At 48.6% G+C, this 25,635-nt stretch overlaps 1 protein-coding gene across 2 annotated transcripts in view; it reads left to right on the top strand.

Moving 5' to 3' along the window:
• Nucleotides 1-25,635, top strand: part of GTSE1 (G2 and S-phase expressed 1) — a 1,052,868-nt gene that overhangs the window by 322,354 nt on the left and 704,879 nt on the right. For both annotated transcript variants that reach the window (XM_069629229.1, XM_069629230.1), the window contains exon 3: nt 13,172-13,229. In XM_069629229.1, the coding sequence (XP_069485330.1) occupies nt 13,172-13,229 (58 nt within the window). The remainder of the gene's footprint in view (nt 1-13,171; nt 13,230-25,635) is intronic.

The raw sequence follows: 25,635 nt of genomic DNA on the forward strand, positions 1-25,635 counted from the left end.
TGCAAGAACCTGTCGGAACGGACCAAGCAAGATCGTCGTTCCTGCCTCGCCGCCTGGCTGGAGAAGGGCACAGCAGGTGAGAAGGCGAAGAAAAAGTCTGAGCGGTCTTCTAAGTCCTGTGAGGGGGCCCCGGCGACGGGGGCCTAATAGAAGGCCAAGCACCGCGATTCTGCGGGAACCGGGAGCGCCGAAAGGTCGGGCTCCTCAGCTGCCAGTCGGGGCGTGACTTCCCCGGCACGGTCAACCACGAGCCAGCGCTCTGGTTCGGGTAAGAGGAAGCCCGAGAACCCGGTTAAGCTTCTGGAGATGACCCGGTCGATCTTGAAGGGAGCCGAGGGGGAGCGAGGCTATGACCCACCCCACCCCCCCAAAGCGAAGGCCCAGGATGCACCTAAGGTGGTGAGGGTCTTGATCCATTCGGTAAAGGCTTCAGGGCCCAGAGTTTCCCTGCTGCCTCGGAGGGAATCCTCTTTCTAGACCATTGTTAAAACCCCCGTGAAGATCCCGGCGGAAAAAGAGGGGGGGCGCGGTGGCCATTACGGACTCGGATTCAGCCTCTGAGGAAGATCCAGTGGAAACCATGAAAGGCCTCAACGAGAGGTTCGATCCCAGGGGGAGGTTCCCGCTGATGTGATCGTCGTCACCATCTTCGAGGGCCCAGTGGAGCAGCCATCCCGTCCGTCCGCAGCCATTACCCGAGCCCCAAGATAGCGCAGGGGCCATTTTGTTGGCGATCCAGCCCTTATGTACTGAGATAAGGATGAGGTTACCACGGACCCCGTCGGAGGATCCAGAACCAGGCCCGTCGGGAAGCCCTCCGAACAAGCGGAGGTGAGTCCACCCCGCTCCGCCCTTCGTGCCCGCGAGGCCTGTGGACCCCTCATCCCCCTCTCCGGACCCCCAGGAGGATACGGCGACCAATGTCGGCAGCGATGACACAATGGACATCTCGTCATCACCACCCACCTCCCCCCCACCGGGCCTCTCCGCACGACGAAATTGGCTCTTTTCACGCCATGATAGCCAGGGCATCCGAGCTCTTCCAGCTCTGCCCGGAGGAACAGAAAAAGGAAGGTTTTCATTACCAATGACGAGAGGCCAAGATAAAGTCGGTCCTCGCGGTGCCGTTGCTCAATGACATCTGGGACGAAGGGCTGACTGTCCTCAAGAACCCTTCCACGACAGCCGCCAAGAGGGACAGGTACGAGAAGAAGTACCGGGTCCCCGATGCCGCCCCCTTGTGCCTCAGGGCACAGCCCACGCTGGACTCTGTCGTCTCAGCAGCGGCCAAGAAGAAAGCAGCGGGTGCGGCGGATTCAACTTCCACTTCCCCGCCGTACAGCGAGGGCAAGAAGTTGGACTCCATGGGACGAAGAGTCATCTCGGCGGCGAACGATTAAGGCGGCCAATGCCTTAGCGATTGTTGCCCGTTACGACAGGGAGCTTTGATTCAAGATAGCTCCTCTGCTAGACTTCCTACCGGACGACAAGAGGGCGCAGGCCCGACAGATTCTGCAAGAAGGAGAGGTGGCGTCGGATCACGCCATAATGGTGGCAATGAACATTGCCGATATCGGATTTCGCCAACTGGGCAACAAGGTTTGCCTCCGCCGACGAGGATGGCTCAAGGCAACAGACTTTTGCCAGGACGTCCAGACCAGAGTGTTGGACATGCTGTTCGACGGCAACAACCTGTTTGGGAAACGGGTGGATGAGTCCCTCCAGGCCATCAAGACAGACACGGAAACAGCCCGAGCCCTAGGAGTCCTTCAGCAACGGCGGCCCTTTCAGAGCTCTGGAGGCAGACTAGGAGCCTCCAAGGGATCCAGCGGCGGCTCCTCTACTTACCGCCAGGCGGCCCGCTCCTTGTCCCAGGAGGCCTACAGAGGCTGCGGCAAGCAAGGGGGGGGGGGGGGTCTCGCCGCCGTCGGCAAGGAGGCCAAGGGGGCAATGCCTCTTCCAAGCAGGACTGAACCGGCCGTAGCATCGGGCCCCCACCCCGAAGTTCGTCAGCGTGTGGGAGTCCATCTCCACCGACCGTTGGGTGCTGGACACCGTGGCCCGTGGAGACTCGCTGGAATTTCAAGTGTCCTTGCATTCCCCCCTGTGGCCAAGAAGGAGAATCGCATCTCTAAACTGCTATTTGAGGTAAGGGCGATGCTCAAGAAGGGTGCCATCGAGCTTGTCCCCAAGATGTTCCGGGATTCGGATTATACTCAAGATACTTCGTCAGAAAGAAGACAGGCGGTTGGCACCCCATCCTGGACCTGCGTCGGTTGAACAAGTACATCGGGGCACTGAAATTCAGGATGGTCACCCTCCAGCACGTGCTGGGACAGCTGGAGGAGGGCGACTTCCTATCGTCACTGGACCTGGAGGATGCTTACTTCCACATCCCCAAATCCCATCTGGTCCCTTCGCAGGTGGCACTGTTTCTGGGAGTGAAGCTCGATACAGTGAAGCGATTGGCATCTCTGTCCGAAGAAAGGACGAAGGCCCTTTTCGGCAAGGTGCAGCGCCTGTTGGCCACGGATGTGGCCAGAGCGAGGTCCATCAAGTCCCTCCTCGGGATGATGTCCTCATGCATCTACCTTGTGCCCCTTTGCAGACTTCGGATGCGTCCGCTACAAGAGTTCCTCGATGCCTGCTGGATTCAAGCAGCGGGCAGCTTCGAAGACAGGATCCCGCTCGATTAGGAGTTCCGTCAGGCGGTTCTATGGTGGGGTACCCGTGCGCACCTCGCGGCAGGCATGGACTTTCAGGCCCCAGCGTATCAGGAGATGGTAACGACGGACGCCTCCCTGGAGGGATGGGGGAGGCCCACACCGGCGATCTCCACGCAAGAGGCCTCTGGCTCCCGGAGTAGAGAGGTCTCTTTACATCAACAACCTGGAGCTACGAGCCGCGTTTTGGGCGCTCAAATCGTTCCTTCCTTCCGTCCCTCAAGGACAAAGTGGTGAGGATCTTCACCGACAATACCACCACAATGTTCTACATCCAGAAGCAGGGAGGCACCAGATCCCCAGCCCTATCCAAGGAGGCCCAGGATCTGTGGCACTGGGCCGTCGCCCAGGGGATGTTTCTGGTTCCCTTCCACCTGGCAGGAATAAAAACCACCATCGCCGACTCACTCAGCAGGGAGCTGTGCACTTGTCAGCATCCCCACCTATCAAGCTGGCGACGGACACAGATCTCTCCAGAGGAGGCGCCATGCTTCATCACGACCCGGAGTCGCCGAACTTGCAGGCTTGACTCCTGCAGCACTAGAGTTTGGAGGGTGCGATATCCCGGCTGACTGCAGAGGTTCTTGCAAAAGCCAGGGCGTCCAACTCTCAAATGCTATGGACATAAGTGGAAGAGGTTCGCTGTCTGGTGCCTTGCACAGAAGATTAACCCTCTGCGGATTACGGCCCCTCAAGTATTGCCGTACCTACTGTCGCTGGCCAAAGCTGGACTGGCTCACGCCTCCATCAAGATACATCTGGCTGCCATTTCCCGATAAATCAGAACTACAGGACGGGCGTCTTTGGGGGTCTCGTCTGGTGAAGGAATTCATGAAGAGACTATTCCGATCGTTCCCGCCAGTGAGGGCCCCTGCCCCGGCGTGGCAGCTCAACCTGGTGCTGACCGGGCTCATGGGTGCCCCATTTAAGCCTATGCATTCGGCGCCGTTGAAGTTCCTGTCTTGGAAGACAGCATTTCTTGTGGCCATCACCTCCGCACGACGAGTGGGGAGATCCAGGCCCCATCTTGCAAGCCTCCATGCGTGACTTTTCACGAAACGAGGGTGGTGCTGAGGACGCACCCCTCCTTTATGCCCAAGGTGCTGTTGGACTTCCACCTCAACGAGCCCTTGGTGTTGCCAGTTTTTTTCCTGTCGCCGGCCGAGAGGACTTTGCACTCGCTGGATGTGGCTAGAGCGCTGAAGTTCTACGTGGACCGCACAAAGTTTTCGGAAGACGTCACAGCTGTTTGTGAACTTTGGACCTGTGAATCAGGGGAAGGCGCTCTCGAAGGCTTCCATTTCCAGATGGCTCTCTGGCTGCATCATGCACTGTCACTGGTTGGCAAACCGACCGCTGCCCGGCCGTCCGAGAGCCAATTCGACCAGAGCGATCGCTGCTACCACGCCCTTCCTGTCTGGTGTGCCCCTGCTGGACATCTACAGGGCTGCTACGTGGAGGTCGATGCACACCTTCACAAGATTCTACTGCGTCGATCGGGACTCCAGGGAGGAGTCCAGGGTCGGCCAAGCAGTGCTGCGCAAATTGTTCGCTTGAGGTGAGCCTGGTGAGGAGGTAAGAGATGCTTAATGTTGAGCCTGTTGCCACCTCCCGTGGTTGTGCATGTGTATACTGCTATGTATTCTTATATTCATGAGCATGTGAATCCATGCAAGACCCCATGCTGGAGAAGGAACAAGTTACTTATCTGTAATTGTTGTTCTCCAGCTTGGGTCTGGCATGGATTCACATGCAAACCCTCCCTCCTTCCCCTTTGCGGCTCTTCACTTGGTCATACTGCCACTTCATGTGCTACCAAATCTGAGGATGGCTGCCAGGGGAGGGACTTGGGTAGAGGGCAGTCATTGGCTGGGGGCAGTATGTGATCAGTGATTGGTTACTACTAAGAAAGACAGATCAGAAACGAAACTGATACTGATTTTTTTCTTTACCGAGGATTCCCGGCCTGACGGGGAATATACATGAGCATGTGAATCCATGCCAGACCCATGCTGGAGAACAGTTACAGGTAAGTAACTTGTTCCATACGCACTAAAAATACTTCTGTACTTCCAATTAAAAAAAAATAAACTTTACAAATTGGCTAAGGTGTTACAAAGCGTCTTTTACAACAGGATGCTGAAAATGTTGTATACTATAGTGACACTCATAGTTTTGTAAACTTATGAGGATCATCTTCAATCAGCTGTCCAGACAAATCCAATTATGGAAAGTATGGGCCTCACATTTTCGGTCAATTTATGCCTTTGGCAGCGATGTTGAATATTAGCGATTAAAGTAAATGGTGTTCTGATGCTTGTTAATCTGCTTAGAATCACACGCAGTGCGTATGGTCCAACATCCAGTGGTAACTGCGGAGAATTGCATCTTGTCTTTCGGGGAACGAAAGGGGACGTCGGCATAGGCGTGTCTGTAACACTATCCCTATCGTGACATGTAGTGTACCCAAAATCCCCTCACGCGCCGAGGTCCCTCATTGTTTTTTCCGCCCAGATAACTGGTCGCCCTATCGTGGAGCTCTTACTAGAGACATTGTTTATCTTTACCCAATTGTCGGTTATTCCCCGTTAAGTCACTTTGGCCACAAGAACATCTTCTACGAAGACTACGGGGGATTCATCTACGGCTGTGGATTTTGGTGCCTGAGATCCGGCGGCTGGATTTTCCACGTGGTCGGGCCTTCTGGCCGGCCTATACAGTAGCGAGAGTGGGGTCGGGGAGGCCATATTGTCGGTATGTCTTTCCTCCTTTCCCCTCTTTTCCCTTTTGGTCTGGTCATCCATCCCTTTAGCTATGGAAAGGATTCCTTTTAGAGTCTGCCCCAAGTGTAGGGTTATATATCCTTGGAAGGACGAACACAGGACGTGTAACACCTGTCTCCCCCTAGAGCACGCTAGAAGCGGTGTGGGGCCTGCAAACTCCTTTGGCCTAAGACCCTTAAGGACGACCGTGTAAAGCGGTGTGCCGCGTATGGTATGTCATGAGTGGGATCCCCTCCCCCCCCCCCCCCCCCCCCCCCACCGCCACACCCACTGAGAGTGACAGGGGTACTTCGGATGACCAAACATCCGTTGCAGATGTTATAGACCTTGAGGCGGATGCTTCTAGGTCCGCCACGCCCGTCCCTGACCCTTTAAGGCTTGACTCTGGTCTCGCTACAGGGACAACACCCAGCGACAGTGGCGTACAAGTGCATCGCACTAAGCACACAACCCCTACACCGTTTTCGACAGCTTCGTCGGAAAAGGTAAAGGCGCCAACAGGGCTGCTGAAAAAACTTTGCCGGTTCCCTCGGATCGTTCTGATCCAAAGCCTTCCCCGCATCTGCAGCAGCACCGTGCAACTAGGCAATCTAAATCAAGTGAGGGCGCTACTCCAAAAACTGCACACGTTGAAGCGTGGAAATCTGATGAATCGATGGTCCCAAACGCTGCGCTAGGCCCAAAAACTATGGCTAGGATTCTACCCGAAAAACCAGCTGCTAGGCCCTCTAGCGCCGCGGAAGGTACTACTCCTACCGATAAACCATCGGAACCTCTGTCTCGCGCCTATTCAGCGACTATCGAAAGCAGCATCGGAAGAATTACTGCGGCGGTGGGCCTCACCCAAGTTCCGCCTAAAGTGATGGGACAAGACGCGGAAAAAGTTTTGACAGATTGGGATCCAGATTCTTACAATGAGTACGCAGATAGTCAAGAGCCTCTTTCCGATAACCTAAGAGACTCTTTTCGACGCCGTAGGGCGGAGAACGGTCTTCCCCCTGTAGGCCCGTTTGGGTCCACTAAATGGACTACACAAGTTCGGAGGATGTATGGATCGGCTGGAGAAGATTATCAGTTTTTCTGATCATCCTCCTCCGAAAAGGGCTCGGGTAGACCCAAACCTCCAAATTGAAGATCAGTCTTCTACCTTTCAGCAGGAAGATGTTGTCCAAATGGACTCAAAGTGACACTTCTAATGAAGAGGAAGCTTCATTCCTACACACTTATGAGGAAGAACAGGATACTGTGGACAACTGGGAAGAAACCCAGCAGGAAGGTCAAGACCCATGGACACTGCAAGATGAGGACACTGACGTTTTGTGCCTGGATGCTCCTCCGTCCACCCCGGCTCGCCAGGCCTCTCCTGTAGATGACCAAATGGCATTCAACTCCATGTTGAAAAAAGCAGCTGAATAATTTAAAATTTCCACTCAAGCGGCTGTATTTGAGCAGGATTTTGTAGAGTATATCCTTAAGGAGGAACCTCCATCTAGCCTGGCCATCCCCCTTCATTCTATGAAGAGAAGGGTGGCACCCTCATTGGTGTCACCAGCTCCAACTCGGACGAGTAGGAAAATTATTCCGCCTCTCCCCTTCCAACATCAGAGGACACGCCATCCCAGATTCATTGGTAGTTACTACCACTTGGAAAAGGGCAGGGGTACCCCTTGCCACAGGTGAATCACCACCGGACAAGGAATCCAAGCGACTGTATGCCATTGGCAAAGTCACGTCGGCGGCCGCATATACTACTCGGATTGCTAATAATACAGCACTATTGGCAAGCTGTGCCGATGCCCGATGGAACTTGCTCCAGGAAGGCCTCCAAGAGGTTCCTGAACCCGCCAAGTCAAAACTTCTCTCCATTATAATGGAGGGAAGACAAGTTAAGCATGTCATCAAAAACACTCTGGACACTGCAGAAACTGCGGGCAGGTGCCTGGCCCAAGGGACCCCATTGATGAAACACGCGTGGCTGCATACATCAGGGTTTAAACCTGAAACCCAGGCCTCCCTCATTAATAAACCCCATTGAGGACTCTATCCTCTTCGGGAAAGCGGTGGATGAGGCTTTGGAAACAGCCAAGAAGGAGCATGGGACTCTAAAGTCTCTGCAACAAATTATGCAGAAACCCTCCTCCCAGAGGGGAAATAACTCTCGGCGGTCCTTTCGAAGGCAAGCCCGTGCTGGTCAAAACTACGGCACGGGTAGCCTCAACACAGGACAAACATATGGAAGCCCCACTTACTACCTTTCACAGGGTCAAACGCAGCAAAGGCAGAGGTAGAGGCCCTGATCCCAGAGGAGCCACAGCCTCTGGTCAAAAATGACCACCAAATCCAGGTCCCCTCCCATGTCACCCTGGTCGGTGGGCGATTAACATCTTTCCTCATGGCATGGGAAAAGATAAACTTCAGACCAGTGGGTCATAAAGGGTACTGCGTGGAATTCGCCCGACCTCCACAATTCAGACCGCCACGCTCACCGCGCCTTTCACCAGCCCATCTGGAGATCCTGAATCAAGAGGTGGAAGCACTGCTGGGAAAGGACGCCATAGAAGCCATCCCTATTCTTCAGGTAAATGAGGGTATTTATTCATTGTACTTCCTTGTACCCAAAAAGGATCTCACCATGTGCCCTGTTCTAGACCTGCGCCCAGCGAACAAGTTTATAAAACCCCAGAAGTTTTGTATGGTGACACTGCAGGAGGTGATCCCATTGCTGAAACAAGGGGACTACATCGCAATATTGGTCATGAAAGATGCATACTATCATATTTCAATGTTGCCATCGCACAGGAAATATCTAAGGTTTGTGATCCAGGACAGGCATTAACAATTCAAGGTACTCCCCTTCGGCATCACCTCAGCGCCAAGGGTGTTTACCAAAGTCCTGGCAGTGGCGGCAGCACACCTGCGCAGACTATCAGTCCCAGTTTACCCTTACCTTGATGACTGGCTCATTACGGGAGATTCGTTCGCTTGTTTTTCGAACACCTAAAAAACAGTAGATCTCCTTCAGTCTGGATTTCTCAATCAACGAAAAGATATCCAGTTTAGTCCCCAGCCAAATAAAACAATTTCTGGGAGCTCTAATTTGGACGAAGGACGGTCTCGTCTTCCCCTCCGAGAGGGTTCAGAACATGCTTTCTCAGATCCCTCAATATGTAGCCAGTCGGGAGGTGACGGTGCTCAAAGCCATGCGCTTGTTAGGAATGATGGCGTCATGTATATACTTTGTTCCCCACGCGCGGCTGCGCATGCGTCCCATGAAAGAGTGGCTCAACAGCCAGTGGTGTCAGGCCAGCGGACAATGGGAAGATCTAGTAGTCTCCTCGCCAGCCCTCATTCTCTCTGCAGTGGTGGTCAAGGGAAAACCTCTTGAAGGGGATGACATTCACCACCCCTGCAGTGGAAGGCACTCTCACTACAGACGCCTCGCTCACAGGGTGGGGAGCTCATCTGCTTCAACAGACGGCGCACAGAGTTTGGTCTCCAAGTAGCATCCAACCATGTAAACCTACTGGAGCTATTAGCGGTGTTCAAGGCTTTGAAAGCCTTTCAGGTGCAACTGCAAGGCAAGACAGTGCTGGTTCTAATGGACACCACTACAGCTATGTATTACCTGAACAAACAGAGGGGGCACTCCCTCTCCAGGGCTATCCAAGCTGTGCCAAAACATTTGGATATTGGCTCTCAAACACAAGATGTTTTTGTTGTCCCAACATGTTCCAGGGGAAATCAATCGTCTGGCAGACGTACTCCGCAGAGATTTTCCTCTGCCAGAAGAATACGAATGGCGGCTACACGAAGACATTGTGTCCAACGTCTTCGCAGAATGGGGCTTCCCAGAGATCGACCTGTTCGCAACTCAAGCGAACGCCCAATGCCAAGACTACGCATCAGGTACCCCAGAACCGATCCAAGGGGAACGGTCTCTGGATAACATGGTCAGAGAAATTTGTCTACGCTTTTCTCCTGACTCCTCAACAAGAGTGCACCAGGAGCCAGTTACCATGACACTGGTGGCCCCCATTTGGGCCCGCCAACCCTGGTTCGCTCACCTGATGGAAATGTCATTCTCCCCATCTGTGAAACTACCCTGCCCGTACAACATCATGTCTCAGGACAGGGGGGAGACCCTACACCCATGCCCACAAACTCTGAACTTAACAGCTTGGCTCCTGAGGTCATAGACAGTACCCAAGTTTCATCGATTACACGGGCCCCTGGGTGTCTTTGTAGACACATAATTGTCAACCCTGTCCCTGTGATAGCATAAGATTGCAAATGTTTGCGATAGTGGAAGGTGAAGGGGACTGTTCTTACACCGCACAGATCTCTCATTCCATCTGATTCAAATGACATTTAAAAGAAGGCAGTTGCCTATAAGTTTAGCCTTTTCAATGACCATTAAGTCACACGGAACCTACGCCCCCTTCCTGGAAGCGATCGTGGTAATTTCAATATTTATGAAGGGTGACTGAAGTGACCCTATAAATTGCTGACTGATATTGACTGGCTAGTTTTAATGAAAATGGTGAAGGCAAAATATATTCCCATGCATTGGAAAACAGCTGCCATAGTACCCATTTTTAAAAAAGCAGATCGCCCCAACCTGCAAAACTATAGACAAATCGGGTACATTTTTTTGCCACTCTTCTTAGATCAGTTGGTTGGCAACTTTCATAACCAATTTCATCCCCACCAGGCAGGGTTTGTAAAGGATTCAAATACGTTGTTAAATGGATTTTTGTATTGTATTTGGTTATTTTATATAGCACTCTATCCCCACTTGTGCAGCCTCAATGCACTCCAGGTTGGAACACCCTCAATGACCATAGTCCATGTGGTGGAAAATTCTAAGTTTAGCTTAGGAGATGCATGTGTGCATGTTTCCGGACTAGGGCTTAGGTGGCTGGCAAGGCTCGAGTAGGCAGCCCAAAGAGGTCAGGAATGTGGGTGGGCGCTTTTGGAGGTTTGGGTTAGATTGCTATTGTAGAGAGTCATTGTATGGCCAGCGATACAGACTTCCTTTCGGTTGGTAGCTGTATGCTAGTGGCAGAGGTGTTTAGGTATGTCGGGTGTTTGTCTGGACGGCTATATGTGATGCTTTTGTTGAATCTTTTTAAATGCAGAGTTTGGTCTGAAGGCACATGGATTATTTGGCCTTAATTGACTTTGCACTTGCTTTTGATAGCATCAACAGGAACCTTCTTTGGGAGAAGCTGACGAAGTGGGGCTAACCTCTGCATTTAATTGAGATCGTAAGAGATCTCCATACAAATAATCACTTTGGGTAAGACTAAATGAGGATGGTAACCTATCCCCAAAAATTGCCATGTCTCGAGGATTGAAACAGGGTTGCATGTTGGCCCTAACTTTGTTTAAGCTGTTTATTTCAGATTTGGGAGATTCTATGCAAAAGGTGTTCTTTTCCTCCTCGCTTAGGTAGTTATTCTGTAAGTTGGATCTTGTATGTAGATGATTTGGTTTGTCGACCAAACCCGATAGGACTCGACACCAATTAGATGCATTACAGGAATACACGAGTAAAAATGAGTTTACAATAAATGCCTCAAACTATTATAATAATTAAAAGAAAAAATGTGCTCTCATTCAAAGGCCTATACATTTGGGTGTTCTGGAGTGTGTTCATTTACTTACTTGGGGTTTAATATTAGAGATTTTAATCTTGTGCATGTGTCAAAGTTGTATTTCTTAGCTGCTCAAGCATGCAAGATGAATACAAGATTTGGTTTTTCCAGTAGTAAAATGTTATCAAATGAAGGTTGTTCTATTTTACTCTATGGTGCTGACGCTAGAATAAACGTGTACAATTTGTTGGAATCGGGTCTCTTTTGGAGAAAAGTACTGTCCTTGCCGAACAGTGTACCTAGTTCAATTTTAAGGTATGAATTGGGTCTTATCTTTGGTTGCTTTGATAAAATGGAGAATACTTTTTTTAGGGAATGTTTGGTTTCTGAGCAGGGCACCCTATACAGAGTTGAGGGAGACTATGCTTAAAAAGAGAACTCTATCAAATTGGAATATACAGTGTTTGAATCTAATTTTCAGGTATATCAGTGGAGGAATTGATTATAAATCAGTTAAAGGAGGACTGGGTTTGCACAAAGTCCACATGCAATGATTAAACATTGTTCTATCCTTTTGCCAATGAAGAGGAAGCTTTCAATATGCTTTCAAAATATTTGATATTTCCAAATGCTATTTGGAAAAGAGAATTCTTGCGTTTCCTTTTGAGCCTGTACCTGACAAATTAAGTAAATGGTGCCAGTAAAAGTGGATAGAATGTGTCGTATATATGGGCTTTATGATGACACTGGTACCGTTCAGACTTTGGAACATCAGATGGTTTCTTGCCCAGCCTTAGTAGAAAAGACAACTTTACTTGGTTAAAATATTTTATAATTCACAAGAAGAATGGTGGGCAGAAGTTTAAAGTAGTTGGCAACTGAAACGTAGCTTTAGAAACTATTAAAAATTAAGATGTCATTTTAGTCTAAAGCTTGACATTTTTATAGGGGTTAATTCTTTGAATAGAAATTTACTATATTCATTTGGTAGATTTGATCTTAATTTTATGAATTATGGTATGAATTGTAGAGATGTTTGGTTGCTTCAAAATGATAATTGAATTGGATGATGTAAAACTGTACCTTTTGGTTAAATCTTTTACAACTTTTATATATTTTATATTGTGATGAGAACATATGAGAAATTCAAATTTTTGGTATAAACTGTGTGGTTTGTTTAGCAAGGCACTGCGTTATATTTTTCACTCAAATCATGTACTTAGTCGGAAGTAAAACCAGTTACCTTGTGACTCCAGACAAGTGTGGTAACATAGCAAGTGCGCCATGTTTCACTGACAGTTTTTCAAGACTGATGGTGCTCTCGCTCCAGTCTTGAGGGGTTCTTTGTTTTGGTTATTGCTAATGCCACTCCCCTTTCATTCAGAGTCGCCATCTCTTTGGCTGCGCTCTGATGGCACTGGCTCCGGTATGGTCATGAGAAGACCTCCCTTGGCCACCCTTTTGTGCTACGCGCATGTTTTGAACATCTGCATGCCTCCTCGATTGTCATTCTGTTTTCTGGGTCCTAGTGGCCTAGAGCTGGGATCCGCTTTGCTGAAATGAGTGGGACTTATCAGACTGCCTTAGCGCTGCCCTTTCACCATTTAGGCCCTGGCTGCACTCAATACAATGCAAATTATTATTTGTCAGTCACTTGCAGATCACTGCTTTACACATTAAATACACACTTGATTTAGGATTTGCATATATAACGCCTGTACTTGAAGTAACGGCATTTGAACTTTCGGTATAGATAACCCTATGTAAACTTAATGGGTAAATTAAATAATTTAAAATTTTAAGTCCTGTTATGTTTTTCGTAGCTTTTAATGCATTACCCCCACAGTATAACTGATAGCTGCTCAATTTTTCCTAGGGGTTTCTGCACACACCATTTATTGCTATTTTCATGTTGCTATTGTGGCAGAATACACATTTGATAGAATGCACCTGCCTTTTCGGTGCAAAATGCATGCCTTTTTGCTTTTATTTAAAGATTCAAATAAACTGAGAAGCAAGGAGTAACCGATTTGGCAATCTAGCTAATGAAATTGCCTTGTAATTTCAGAGATCACCCTGCTGACGGATGAGAAATTTGACTTTGATCTGTCCCTATCTCCTACAAGGTAAGATTTTGTTTAAAGTAGAAGTGTTTCCTTTTTCAAATAAAGAAAAGTTGAATGTCATGATTAAACTTAGCAGTTTTGTCCATCCCTTCTCCTACCTTGGAGTAGTTACAGCATGAATTAAACAATGGAGACCCGTTTTAATGTCCTTGTCCTTTGAAATGCTCTTGCTTGTACTGGCATGTTCAGATTTCTTTTTAAATTGATTTTGTGAAATTTCGGCAGTGAATCGAAATTGGCTCAAACATTTAATTGTTGGATCTACTCACTTGTAGTATTCTTCTTTTTGATTTTTATAAAAAAAAGCTGTTCATGTATTGTTTACCAATTTGTGTAAAGCTGTTTCTTATGTTGCTTGTCAGATACTAGGACCCCTTGTTTGTGGTGTTTGCCTTCTCTTTTCAATACACTAATAAAACAAGCTGGAATATAAGGCAATACAATCTAAACAGGCTACCTTAAGGCAGCAAACGGAAGACCGCAAACAAAGTCTGTAAGAAACACCTGAACACATAGGATACAATAAATTCTGTCTTGTAATGCCAGTTTAAGGTTAGATACTGGGGATGGTAGAAGCTTATAGGAAGAGTGGTCCCCTGCGCTGGTCTGTTCTCTCGAAGTTGATGTGTATCTTCCTGCAGCCTGATGTGGTTCTTGAGGGACAAAGCTCCTGAAGTCCCAGTGATTTTGAAAGTGGAGTGTTGGGTTAGGAACCTTGGTTCCAATGGTGCTGGATATGGCGGTTGCCAAATGGTATGTTGGTACCTTAGTATGACTTTCCAAGAACTACTGTACACAGCTGGATGTTAGGGTTGGTCGAATTTAATGTTGCGTTAGTCACGTCACAAACTGCCCAAGTTGGGCAGACCTACTTGTGTACAGTTGCATATTAAGTATATGCTATTTGCATGTCAAGAAATGACTATCGTCAGATATGCGAAAGCCGTGAGCCTGGACATCTCCACCCAACACTGGCGGGCTTCAGCAGCTATTCAGCCACCCACACCAGGACCCACCCTGCCTGCCATCTCGCGCTATGAGAGACCTTAGGTCGAAACAAGTGTTGGCATTTCTTCACATGCAAATAACATTTACTTAATATGCAACTGCGCACACGTATGTCTGCCCAACTTTGGCAGTTTCTGTGACCTGACCAATGCAACATTTATTAAGGTTACACAAAATCCTTTACATGAAAAGAATGTACAAAGGAAATAGCTTTACTTCTCGCAAGAACCGTGGGGTAAATATTTTTCGAACCGAAGGCCTCAAATGGCCTTAATTCTGTATTCCTTTTTCCAATGACAGGTTTGCATGCTTTTTTTCTTTTCTGAACCACAAATCCCAAAACACTAACAATATTTGGAGCTTGTGAAATCTACTAGTACACTTGTGTTTGCGAGGAGATTTTATGAAGGGTGAGTATGGAGATGTTTGAAACTTTATTTGCTGTTTACTGCAAACCAGTTTGCAGTAAATGGCAAACCCTTTCACTGCATCTCTGGTCTTTGGGTGGCAGGTGCCCCAAATATGAAGTGTCTGTGGTGATATGCACAATTTTGCAGAGATCACTGGTAACTATTTAGTCACCCTGTAGTGAGTGCATTTCTCGTATGTAAATTAAGAATTTTTAAGAATTTGCAAGGCTTGAAATTCATTCCCTCTTGCCCATTGAATTCAGTTTCTGGTTCCACAGATCCATCTGGTTGGGGAGGTGGTGAGGGGGAAGGTATACAGCATTTTATTATGCACCGGAAAACCTGAATCTGAGGCAGTCTGAGGCAATTTCATATTATAAACCCATTTTATTATAAACGCTATATTTATGGAGGGAGTGAAGGGATTAAACAACTTTAAACTGCCCACAGGGCTTCCAAGTCAGCATATACATTGTCTTGCTGCAGTCCTAGGAATAGCTGGGAGCAAAATAACCAAGGCTCGATAATGTATCCAAATCTCTAGAGATGGCAGCGATGTTATAGTGCATTCTCTAATTCACAGGTAACTACATTTCTGCAGAGCTAATAGGCAAACCAGTTAAGTCACTTGAGTGACAGGTCTACCCCACTGTTGCTGCCAAAGAGGCAGCTAACCCCATGGAAAGCCAGAGACCACCCCCCCATTCCACCCCAACACCCCCGATGAGCTGCAGTTCTAGGTTGGAGACCTAGCCAGTGAAGGATGGATGGCAGGCAGGATTCATCTTATGGGAAGACCATCACAATTTGTGGTAGACGGCAGATTCAAAGGGGGTGGCCTACAAAATGCCCCTATTCCCAGACCAATTGGATCCTTGACTGTCATGTCCCCAGGACCCTGGCATCAGTCACTGAAGGTTCTGTTTGGAGATAAGAGTATACCCAGTAAGCACCAACAAGCCAGCTGGAGAAAAGGAATAATGAGTGTTCCCAAGATGGCGTACCACCAGCCAGAATCAAAAAGCAGCAACTGAGAAGACACCAGGAAGACTGAGGAAACTCACCAAGTGAACTGGGCAGCTTGAGGGGCCAGACTGGGCAGCCAGGCAACCAGGAACAGCCCCATGACTAGAGCAACAGATGCAGGTGATCAGGTATGCCCAAGAGTGCACTGTAGTTAACACCACTCTTCTAAAATGAGGTCTCGCAACTTCTGAGCTCTGTCCAGGATGATTTTGTGGGGTAAATGTACGTCAGCGGCTGTCATGTACACAGGGCAAGAACCACAAGCCTTTGGTGCCAGGATCATGAAGTGTGCTCTGCACGCTTTTATTCTGGTGCATGCGCTATTTTCTCCCTTGCAGGGCCTCCACGTGCCTCCAGGTCAGGTGTCGCCATAGGAGTGTATTGGGCTGCACGTGCAGCAGCACCTGGGAGTGGCAGGTGGGGCCACAAGTCAGAACAAGTGGGTGTGGCCGGGACCAGGCTATTTAAGCCTTCCCCCACCCGCATGCAAGCGATTCGCGTTAGTCTGCTTATAGCAGCGTAACGCTCACCGCCTCCTGAAGCGCATCTTACCTGATTCCAGCCGCAGTTGGAGCGCATCCTTACCTGATCCCGACTTCCAGCCTCAACACTTACTCGGGAGTCCATTTTCAGCCAGCATCATCGCAGATTCACCCGCCGGCAGATCTTTGGATAACAGCATCCCACAGATACAGACAATAATCAAAGAAAAAGACATTACAAAAGAACACGGACAATAATCCTCATCGAAGGATACTTGACTTTGAAGTGATTCAGCCACAGCCGGTCTGGGCTGCCACGCACATGGAGCAATGAAGAAACTCGGTCTATCTAAAGGCACCCCTGCAGTGAGAAGCAGGACGGAGAGCTTGCCACCCTAATTAAACAGGTGAGACTGTATGGGTAGGCAGATGCTCACCACATTCTGGGAAGAAGGGTTCGAAGGAGACTACATCCATATTGCAGCATTCTCACAGCCTCTCGTATTCTTGCAGGTGTAGTACCAACAACCAGCGCATTCCACAACACTGGAGCAGGGGAAGAAGCCTGACCAAGGGGAGTCGGTTGCAGGGAGTGCTGCAACTGTGCCCCAATGTCCCCGCAGAGACCAGGTGTGTGAAACAGCGGCTCAGAAACATTCCCAGCTTGTGATGGCTAGTCCAGCCAGCAAGGAGGACTAGGAAGATGAGAAAGCCCAAATGGTTCCTGCAGCCCCAATAAGCAGGGTGGTTGTGGTAGTCTTTAGAGGAGCCAGGGTCCAACTAGCATGGCCAAATGGTCCTAAGAAGCAGCAGCCCATTTAATTTGGTAATCCTCTAGAAATCCAATTAAGCAGTGTCCCTGCTAAATGCACTCAGGGGCTGTATTAAGCCAGCCCTCCAAGCGCACACTGGAGACACAGGTTTGTTTTATTTGCTTATATAGTGCGCCTAACCCAGGGGTAACTGGGCGCATTTCTTGGATACATGCTTACAGAATACATTATGAGACATTAATATACACAGGGGAACAGTGCAACAAATTTAGTCATTTATACAGATTCCAATATCTTACAATTTACAGGATAGTGTACAGAATACACAAATGCACCAGAAGTCTGGTGTATGAGCAGAATTAGTACAGCCAGGGGTCATAGATCTAAGGTAAGTAGCAAGGGTTTGTGGCCAGCCAGTCTGGTTTTCTCAGAAAACCACCAAACCAGTTTGGTCCACCCCTGAAGATGTGTAATGGCTGTCGAGGGTGGAAAATTGGGGTAATCCAGTTTAATCCACATTGGAGAGTGCAGGGTTCAGGATCAGTGAGCCCACATCAGCACAATGCCCTTTTTGTGCTGCCTTTTTGTTCTTCAAATACCAAAAGTTGTTGGGGTTAAGGTTTAAAGAAATTCAGGAGTAGCTCAAGCCCGATCAAACTTTTACACTAATGACTCGACCTCTGGTGGAGTTGAAACTAAATTGCAGCTGCCACCATCCCATAGCCCTCTGAGCCTAGTGACCACAGCTACACCTCACTGACTCCCAATAAGGCTGAAGCAACCTGTCTGGAGATGCTTGTAGTCTCGTGCAGAAGGGAAGTTACCAGGCAGTTCAGGCTGGACTGCCCTTTTGGGGTTTTGATCAAGCCTAATTTGCATGGCCTTTCCCCTTTCTGAAATGGCATTGCAGGCTGACAGACTGGTCTGGAGAGTTGCTCAGAGTGATGCCAGATGTAAGGGGGTGTAGAAAAGGGTGGTGAGAGGGGGTTCTTAAAACACACTCCTGAACTTGGAACAATATGGACTTCCATATGACAGCAGATTTAGGAAAATAAAATGGGTTGCAATGGCAGGGCTAGAGGTGTCTTGCCACAAATAGTCCATGATCCACAAAAACCAAAATTGTAGAGCCGATAATAAAAATGAAACCAGAGAATTGCAAAAATGGATTTCTGTAAGAACTGCTCCCTAAATCATAATTGGATTTTCTTTTTGCAAGCATCAGGTGATTGTCAGTAGCCTTACCTTTTCCTGTACTCCACTGGCTGTGTTAAAATTGTAGTAAATTAGCCCCAGTCCATCCCATGCCTGTGCCCACAGCCCCTTGCAACCCTTTCCCTATTGTGCTCCGCCTGCCTCCCAGCCCTCCCTCCTCCCCGATTGGCCTTCTGCCCTATTTGGGCAGCCCCTTCCCTGGCAGCTCTTAGCTAAGGGCCCCAAGGCAAAGGACAGCTCCCAAAGAAGCAGCTCCCGATCAAGTCTGCAGGGAAAGCAGGCAGCCACTTGTAACCCATTATTCAACAGCCTACTACACTAGCCTGCCTCCTTTCACCCCATTTCTAATCCCAAAGCTAATCCCCCACTTAAGGCCCCGTGCTGTAGTGGCAAGCTCCCTCTACATCTCCAAGCTGCATCCTACCGTGCCCCCTTGCTTACCCTGCTACTCATGTGGGTGGTTGCCAAAGCATAATCCCACCTGCGGTTGTTACCGAATAAGATCCTCACTAGACTCTTCATACCAGCATTACAGCCCTTAAGGTGGAGGGGGCCAAAGCAGGGGACTGCTACTGTGGAAGTGGCTCAGAAAAACACACACTCACACTCTGGAACCTAGGGTTTTTCACACTATCCAGGAACTCCCAGCTACCCACTGAAAGCAACTATAGCCAATATCTCCAACTCATACCACAGACTAAAGACACCCAGCAGACCACACTATCACCACCTCTGGATTATAACCAAGGTACAAAGACGCAAGGCCACAGATGTATTCCGCTACACCTGCAATCGCAGCACAAGAGGATAAGCCTCAACATTATCCAAACCGCAAAAGGTCCTACAGGTGGGCTACAGCCCCTGTGACCCAAACTTCAAACCTTCTTGCCACCAAGGAACACAAGATGCCTCGACACAGAACTGGATGACGCCAAAGAAAAACAGAACAAGGAACAAACTGAACTGATCCACACCCTCTTCTATTTGAAACTGCCATAAATACAGCACACACCACTGCAAACACTGCAGCCAACCGAACAAACATGACAAGAGCTACCATTCTTGGAGCTGGTTAGGTTTAAACAGGGAGAAGGACACAGCTTGTGTGCTTGAGTACAGATACTCGAACCGAAGATCTTTCATTTGCCAGCTTGTTTGACAAGTTTCCCGACGTCCTCCCTCTTGTCCCTGCGACTGAGGCTCAGGAACAGTGCTATCTGCAGGAACTGCCAGGAACCAACATCTCCAGCTCCATCTTTTTCTTCATATTAAGGTACTGTGCCAACCCGATTGAGCGACCTTGCCTCTCACAGTGAAAGTTTGTGAAACTTTCCCAATTGACATGCCTAATCGGCTTATGACCCAATATATTCTTTTTCGTGCAAACTACTTCTGAGAACTTTGGCCAAGACTTTACTGTTTACTACAAGAACTGCTCTTTCCCATCCAAGACACTAGCCCATTGACTTTGGCCTAGGCCTATTAAACTGCATCGAGTCCTCTAGTGAACTAAAACTATTTGCAATGCCTAAGAGTATTTATTTTATTAACGTGTGCCTTTTTACTCCTATTTAAAGTGACAATGCCATTTTGCTTCTATTTCAGGGGAGCCTAATTTACTCAAACTTATTGGTTTTGTGCTGAAGTGTATTTGTGTATAATAAGTTGCCTCCTTCTAGTGAATGTTTTCTAAATGACTGTGAAATAGTGTTTTACCAAGAAACCTTGAGTGTAAGTGTCTATTTTAACCACAGTGATTGTAAGACCTCTGTGTAGCCTCTTTTACTGCTCACATTCCCTCTTGAGATAAGCCTGGTGGCTCAGCGCTGTACCAAAAACTGTGTAGTACAGACTTATACCAAAGGTTGGTTTTGCTTACACCTGTAGTCCTAATTGTATGTGGTGGTCCCAGATAGTACTGCATGCAATTCTGCATAACAGATGGCACACAATTCCTACACCCTCGGGTGTCAATAACTAGGCACTGTGGACATTAATTTATTACTGTTGCATTCAGAGTAGTCTTTGAAAGTGTCAATAGAAAAGGGGTTATTCTCCAGCATGGGGTCTGGCATGGATTCACATGCTCATGAATATTCCCTGTCAGGCTGGGAATCCTCGGTAAAGAAAATATCATTATCAGTTTCGTTTCTGATGTGTCTTTCTTAGTAGTAACCAATCACTGATCTCTGGGTCATACTGCCCCAGCCAATGAATGCCCTCTACCTAAGCCCCTCCCCTGGCATCATCCTCAGATTTTTACCGCACGTTCAAGTGTTGGGAGTCCTCGTGTTTAGCTCTCGAGCTTTTACTGCGTTTTCACGTTTTTCAGATTGTTCTCATTTGTTCCGTTAATCGAGCCTGAAGCTCCACCGTTTCTACTTTCGATAACGGGTCCCCGTTATCGGAATTCTTCTACGCCCCTCAAGGGTGAAGTTTTCGTCGAGTTACGCTTCTTGGAGGATTCCAGAAGATATGTGGCCTACCTCAGTGGACATGGCCCAGGACAAGGGAAGCTCGACGCCCGGATCCAAGCTGTTCAGGAGCTGCCCAGGATGCGGATTACAAAATGTTTTCAAGGAGGACGAGCATTCGAGATGTCTCTACTGCCTTCATGAGGACAAGACGCACGTGGAGGACTGTGCGTTCTGCAAGAACCTGTCGGAACGGACCAAGCAAGATCGTCATTCCTGCCTCACCGCCTGGCTGGAGAAGGGCACAGCAGGTGAGAAGGCGAAGAAAAAGTTTGAGCGGTCTTCTAAGTCCTGCGAGGGCACCCCGGCGACGGGGGCCCAAAAGAAGGCCAAGCATCGCAAGTCTGCGGGCACCGGGAGCGCCAAAAGGTCTGGCTCCTCGGCTGCCAGGCAGGGTGCGACTTCCCCGGCACGATCAACCACGAGCCAGTGCTCTGGTTCGGGGAAGAGGAAGTCCGAGAACCCGGGTAAGCTTCTGGAGAGGCCCCGGTCGATCTTGAAGGGAGCCGAGGGGGAGCGAGGCGATGACCCTCCCCCCCCAAAGCGAAGGCCCAGGACGCACCTAAGGTGGTGAGAGCCTTGATACACCTGGCAAAGGCCTCTATTGAGATTGTCGCAGCGGCCCTGGCGAAGCCGGTGGAGGCGGCCTTGTGGCCCAGAGTTTCCCTGCCGCCGCGGAGGGAATCCACTTTCCAGACCATCGTTAAGACCCCTGTGAAGACCCCGGCGGAAAAAGAGGGGGGCGTGGGTGGCCATTACAGACTCGGATTCAGAGGAGGATCCGGTGGAAACCGTGAAAGGCCTCAACGAGAGGTTCATAGGCCTCAATGAGAGGTTCGAGAAGGTTCGATCCCAGGGGACTGTTCCCGCTGATGTGATCGAAGATAGCGACGATTAGGGCCCAGTTTGTTTGTTTGTTTATTTATTGTGCGCACCAGACCCTTGGGTAGCAGGGCGCAAGAGAACAAGGAGGTTTACAGCTTAGTTAACGTTTACAGGTTACAGATAAGTTAACGTTACAAGTTACAGGTTACAGGCATAGTGGACATTTCGAATCTGCAGGGTAGGGCAAGTGCACGTGCAGATAAGGTGTAGCTAAACAGTCAAATCTATGGCGATCGAACAGTAAAAGCAGGTCAGCACAAGCATTATAAAAGACGTTACGTATAAAGTGACATACGCTATGTCGCATTCTCAATAAGCCATTTTATGGTGTTCTTTCTGAAGTTATTGAAGGTTTGGTCAGATCTGAGTGCAAGAGGTAGGGAGTTCCATAACTGTGCTGCCTTAACTGGGAAGCTGGAACCTCCAATGGTGGCTAGTTTGAATCTGGGCACTAGGAGGCAGTTGGGGCTGGCTGTCCTTGTGAGTCTCGTTGGATTTTTCCTGTTGAAGCGTTCTGAGAGGTATCGGGGAGCTTTGTTGTTTAGGCATTTGTGGATAAGGGAAGCAGATTTAAGGTTGATTTTTTTCTTGGGTGGAAAGCCATTTGTGTTTTCGACTTATTTCTGAAATGTGTGCACTTCTGGGGATACTTAGGGCCGCTCTAAGTGCATTGTTTTGGAGCACTTGGATTCTGTAGATGATTTGTTTGGTAGTCCCTATGTAGAGGGCGTTACAATAATCTAATTTCGATAGAATGAGGGCTCTAGCTAGAATAAGACAGCTGTCCTCTGAAAGGAATAGTTTCCCAGCTCGTATTAACGTGCATGTATAGGCAGTGGAGGATGACAGTGAGTTCACCTGTTTGGTGAAAGATAGTGTCGCATCAAGGTAAAAACCTAGGGTTTTTACTTCTCTGGCGACCTTGATAGTGTTACCATCGATGATGAAGGCGGAGTAGTTTTGGTTAAGTTTGGAGATGCGGGCTGACGTGCCCAGGATGATGAGCTCTGTTTTGTCATCGTTCAAGCATAGGCCATGGTTGGCCATCCATGCTTGAACGATGCTATAGACTCTATTCACCAGAGCCAGATCTTCGATATAATCCCCAGTAAGTGGTAAGAGAATCTGAGTATCATCTGCATAGTTAGTGTAGGTGATACCCAGATTATCAAGATCGTCAAAGAGTGGCTTGGTGAAGATGTTATAGAGTGTCGGCGAGACGCAGGATCCCAGGGGCACACCGCAAGTGATTGGGATAGGGTCTGCTGCCGCTGCGGGGGAGAACACCCTCATAGTCCTGTCACTAAGAAATGATTGAATCCAGACTATAGCCTCCTCTGAGAAGTGGGCAGCCTAGTCCAAGTGATTACATAGGACTTTGTGGTCCACCAGATCAAAGGCGGCTGAGAGGTCTAGAAGGAGGAGGAGAGCTAGTTTTCCCTCGTCTCTGAGTGAGTCTATTTGGGCTTTTAGGTCGATAAGGGCAGTCTCTGTGCCGTGTTGCGGACGGAAACCGGATTGGCGGGTGCCAAGGAGATGGTTCATCTCAAGGAAGTTCTGGATTTGGGTGTATGCTACCTTGTCTAATATTTTTAGTAGGAAGGGAACCGTGGTGATGGGCCTGTAGTTAGTGGGGATGTTGGGGTCCAATGTTTGCTTTTTTAGGAGGGGAAGTACCCAAGATTCCTTTGGATTGCGGGGGATGGTGCCCGTAGTGAAGGAGGCATTGATACGTTTTGTAATAAAGGGGGCTAAGTCCCTAGCCGCATCCTTGATCAGTTGTGCGGGGCATTGGTCGCCTTTGCAATTAGAAGGTTTGAGAGTCAAAATGGTCTTCTCCACCTCAATTACTGAGACCTTGGAGAAACGGAATTGGGTGGATTCTTTAGGTTTGGAGGTGGGAATTTTGACTAGCAGAGGTTGAGTAGGCAGTGAGGCTTTCTTTAGGGCAATTTTTGTTTGGAGGTTGGATACTTTGTTGGTTAGTGCCAGTTGTATGTCTGTGCACCAGGTTTTGTCTTTAATGGAGTCATCCTGTACTGTGATAGGAGTTTCCAATTCCTTTAGGATAGAGAATAGCTCCTTCATGCTGGAGTTGGATTGGGTGATCCTATTATAGGTTTCTTGTTTGGCCAGGATGATATCTTTTTGTATTGCGAGGAGATGTTAATTAGGTTAGTTTTATTTTCAGCGGTCGGATGCCGGTTCCAAGCAGTTTCGCATTTTCTCTTCTGCAGTCTTAGGTTTTTTAGGTGGGGTGTAAACCATGAGTTCAAATGCTTTTTAGGTTTACTAATCCGAAGTATAAATGGAGCAATACTGTCAAGAGCAGAGCACATGGCTGCGTTGAATGCATCCACTAGGATGCCTGGGTCAGAGTGGTCAGGTAGGGAATTTAGTTTGGGTAGGATGTGGGGCAGAATATTGTCGGCTGTAATATTTTTCTTGTTTCTCGTTAAGGTGGGTGTGGCTGGCGTGGGTGTTAAGACTATGGGTCTTTTGGTGTTGAGGGTAAAAGAGATAAGGTAATGGTCAGACCATATTTGGGGGGTGATGGCTGTTATAGAAGGGTAGCAGTTGTGACTGGCAATCCAGTCTAGTGTTCTTCCCTTGATATGTGTGGGAGTATTCACGAGCTGCGTGAAGCCTAGCACTGACAGAGTATTGCCTGTGGCAGTAGCATGATGGTCGTTGATATCGTTGAGCCCTAGATTGAAATCTCCTAGTACTAGTGTTTGGGAGGACTCTTTTAGCTTCTCAGAGATAACAGTGGTGATATCTTCAGTGAAGGTGCTGACGGGGCCAGGGGGTCTATAGATAAGGTGGATGTTTAGTGTTTGGGAGTTCGCAGTCGGTAGTTTGATAGAGAGAAGCTCACAGGATTTGAGGGAGGGTGTGGGTGTGATTCTCATAGAGATCAGATTTGGCGATAATTGCAATTCCTCCACCACGCAAGTCTGGTCTGTCAGCTCTGAGAATGGTATAATTCTCTGGGACTGCCAGAGTGAGAGCCGGACCTGCTGCATCGTGGAGCCAAGATTCAGTAATGGCAATGAAGTCAAGGCTATTATCCCGTATATCATCTGCTATGTCAGTGGCATGGGCGACTAATGATCTGGCATTGATTAGAGCAACTTTTAGTTCAGGTTCTAGCTGCGCTGTGAGCGGGGGTTTGACTAAGTTTATTGATTTTAAGGTATGGTTGGCGTCTGATAGGGGCGGTGGTTACCAGTGGTCGGGATATTTTGGGTCGAAGGTGTTCTAGGTTAATGTTATATTTAGTAAAAGGTTCGAATATTTTAGGTAGTCGAGCCCGGAGTCTAAGCTTCCTTTGTTCTAAGTTGCAAGGTTTAGAGATGAGTTGTATGTGGGCACCAAGGCCCTCTGTAGGCAGAACTGTAGGCATGGTCATGTAGATGATGGTAAGGATAATTGTCAGTTTGGTGAACTGTGCAAGGTGAACTGGGTTAGGCATGTGGAAGTACATACTGTTACTACCAGCTGAGCTAGGTGGGCTGGAATTAGTTGCCGTGGGTGGATACGGGGCAGAGTAGGCAGAGTACAGTTCTCAAATACTTGGCGAGATTAATGCAGCAGTGACGTACTAGTCTAAGAGTAGCAGTCAGATACTGGGCTAAGTGCGACATGTAAGATGTAAGTCTAAAAACCGAGGTCAGATACTGGGCTGAGAGTGATAGTACAGTGGTCTCTGGGGGTGGAGCAGCCACCCCATCCGTCGCAGCCATTACCCGAGCCCCAGGATAGCTCAGCGGCCATTTTGTTGGCGATCTTATCCTTATGTACTGAGATAAGGACTAGGTTACCACGGACCCTGACGAAGGATCCAGAACCAGGCCCGTCGGGAAGCCCTCCGAACAAGCGGAGGAGAGTCCACCCCGCTCCTCCCTTCGTGCCCGCGAGGCCTGTGGACTCCTCATCCCCCTTGCCGGACCCTAGAGAGGATACGGCGACGGATACGGGGACGGACGATGACGGCGGCAATGAGACAACGGACATCCCGTCATCGCCCCCCCCCCGGGCTTCTCCGCCCGACGAAATTGGCTCGTTTAACGCCATAATAACCAGGGCATCCGAGCTCTTCCAGCTCTGCCCTGAGGAACCGAAAAAGGAAG

Source organism: Ambystoma mexicanum, chromosome 12 (assembly GCF_040938575.1).
Source record: "Ambystoma mexicanum isolate Mex_15411 chromosome 12, UKY_AmexF1_1, whole genome shotgun sequence".
NCBI lineage: Eukaryota > Metazoa > Chordata > Amphibia > Caudata > Ambystomatidae > Ambystoma > Ambystoma mexicanum.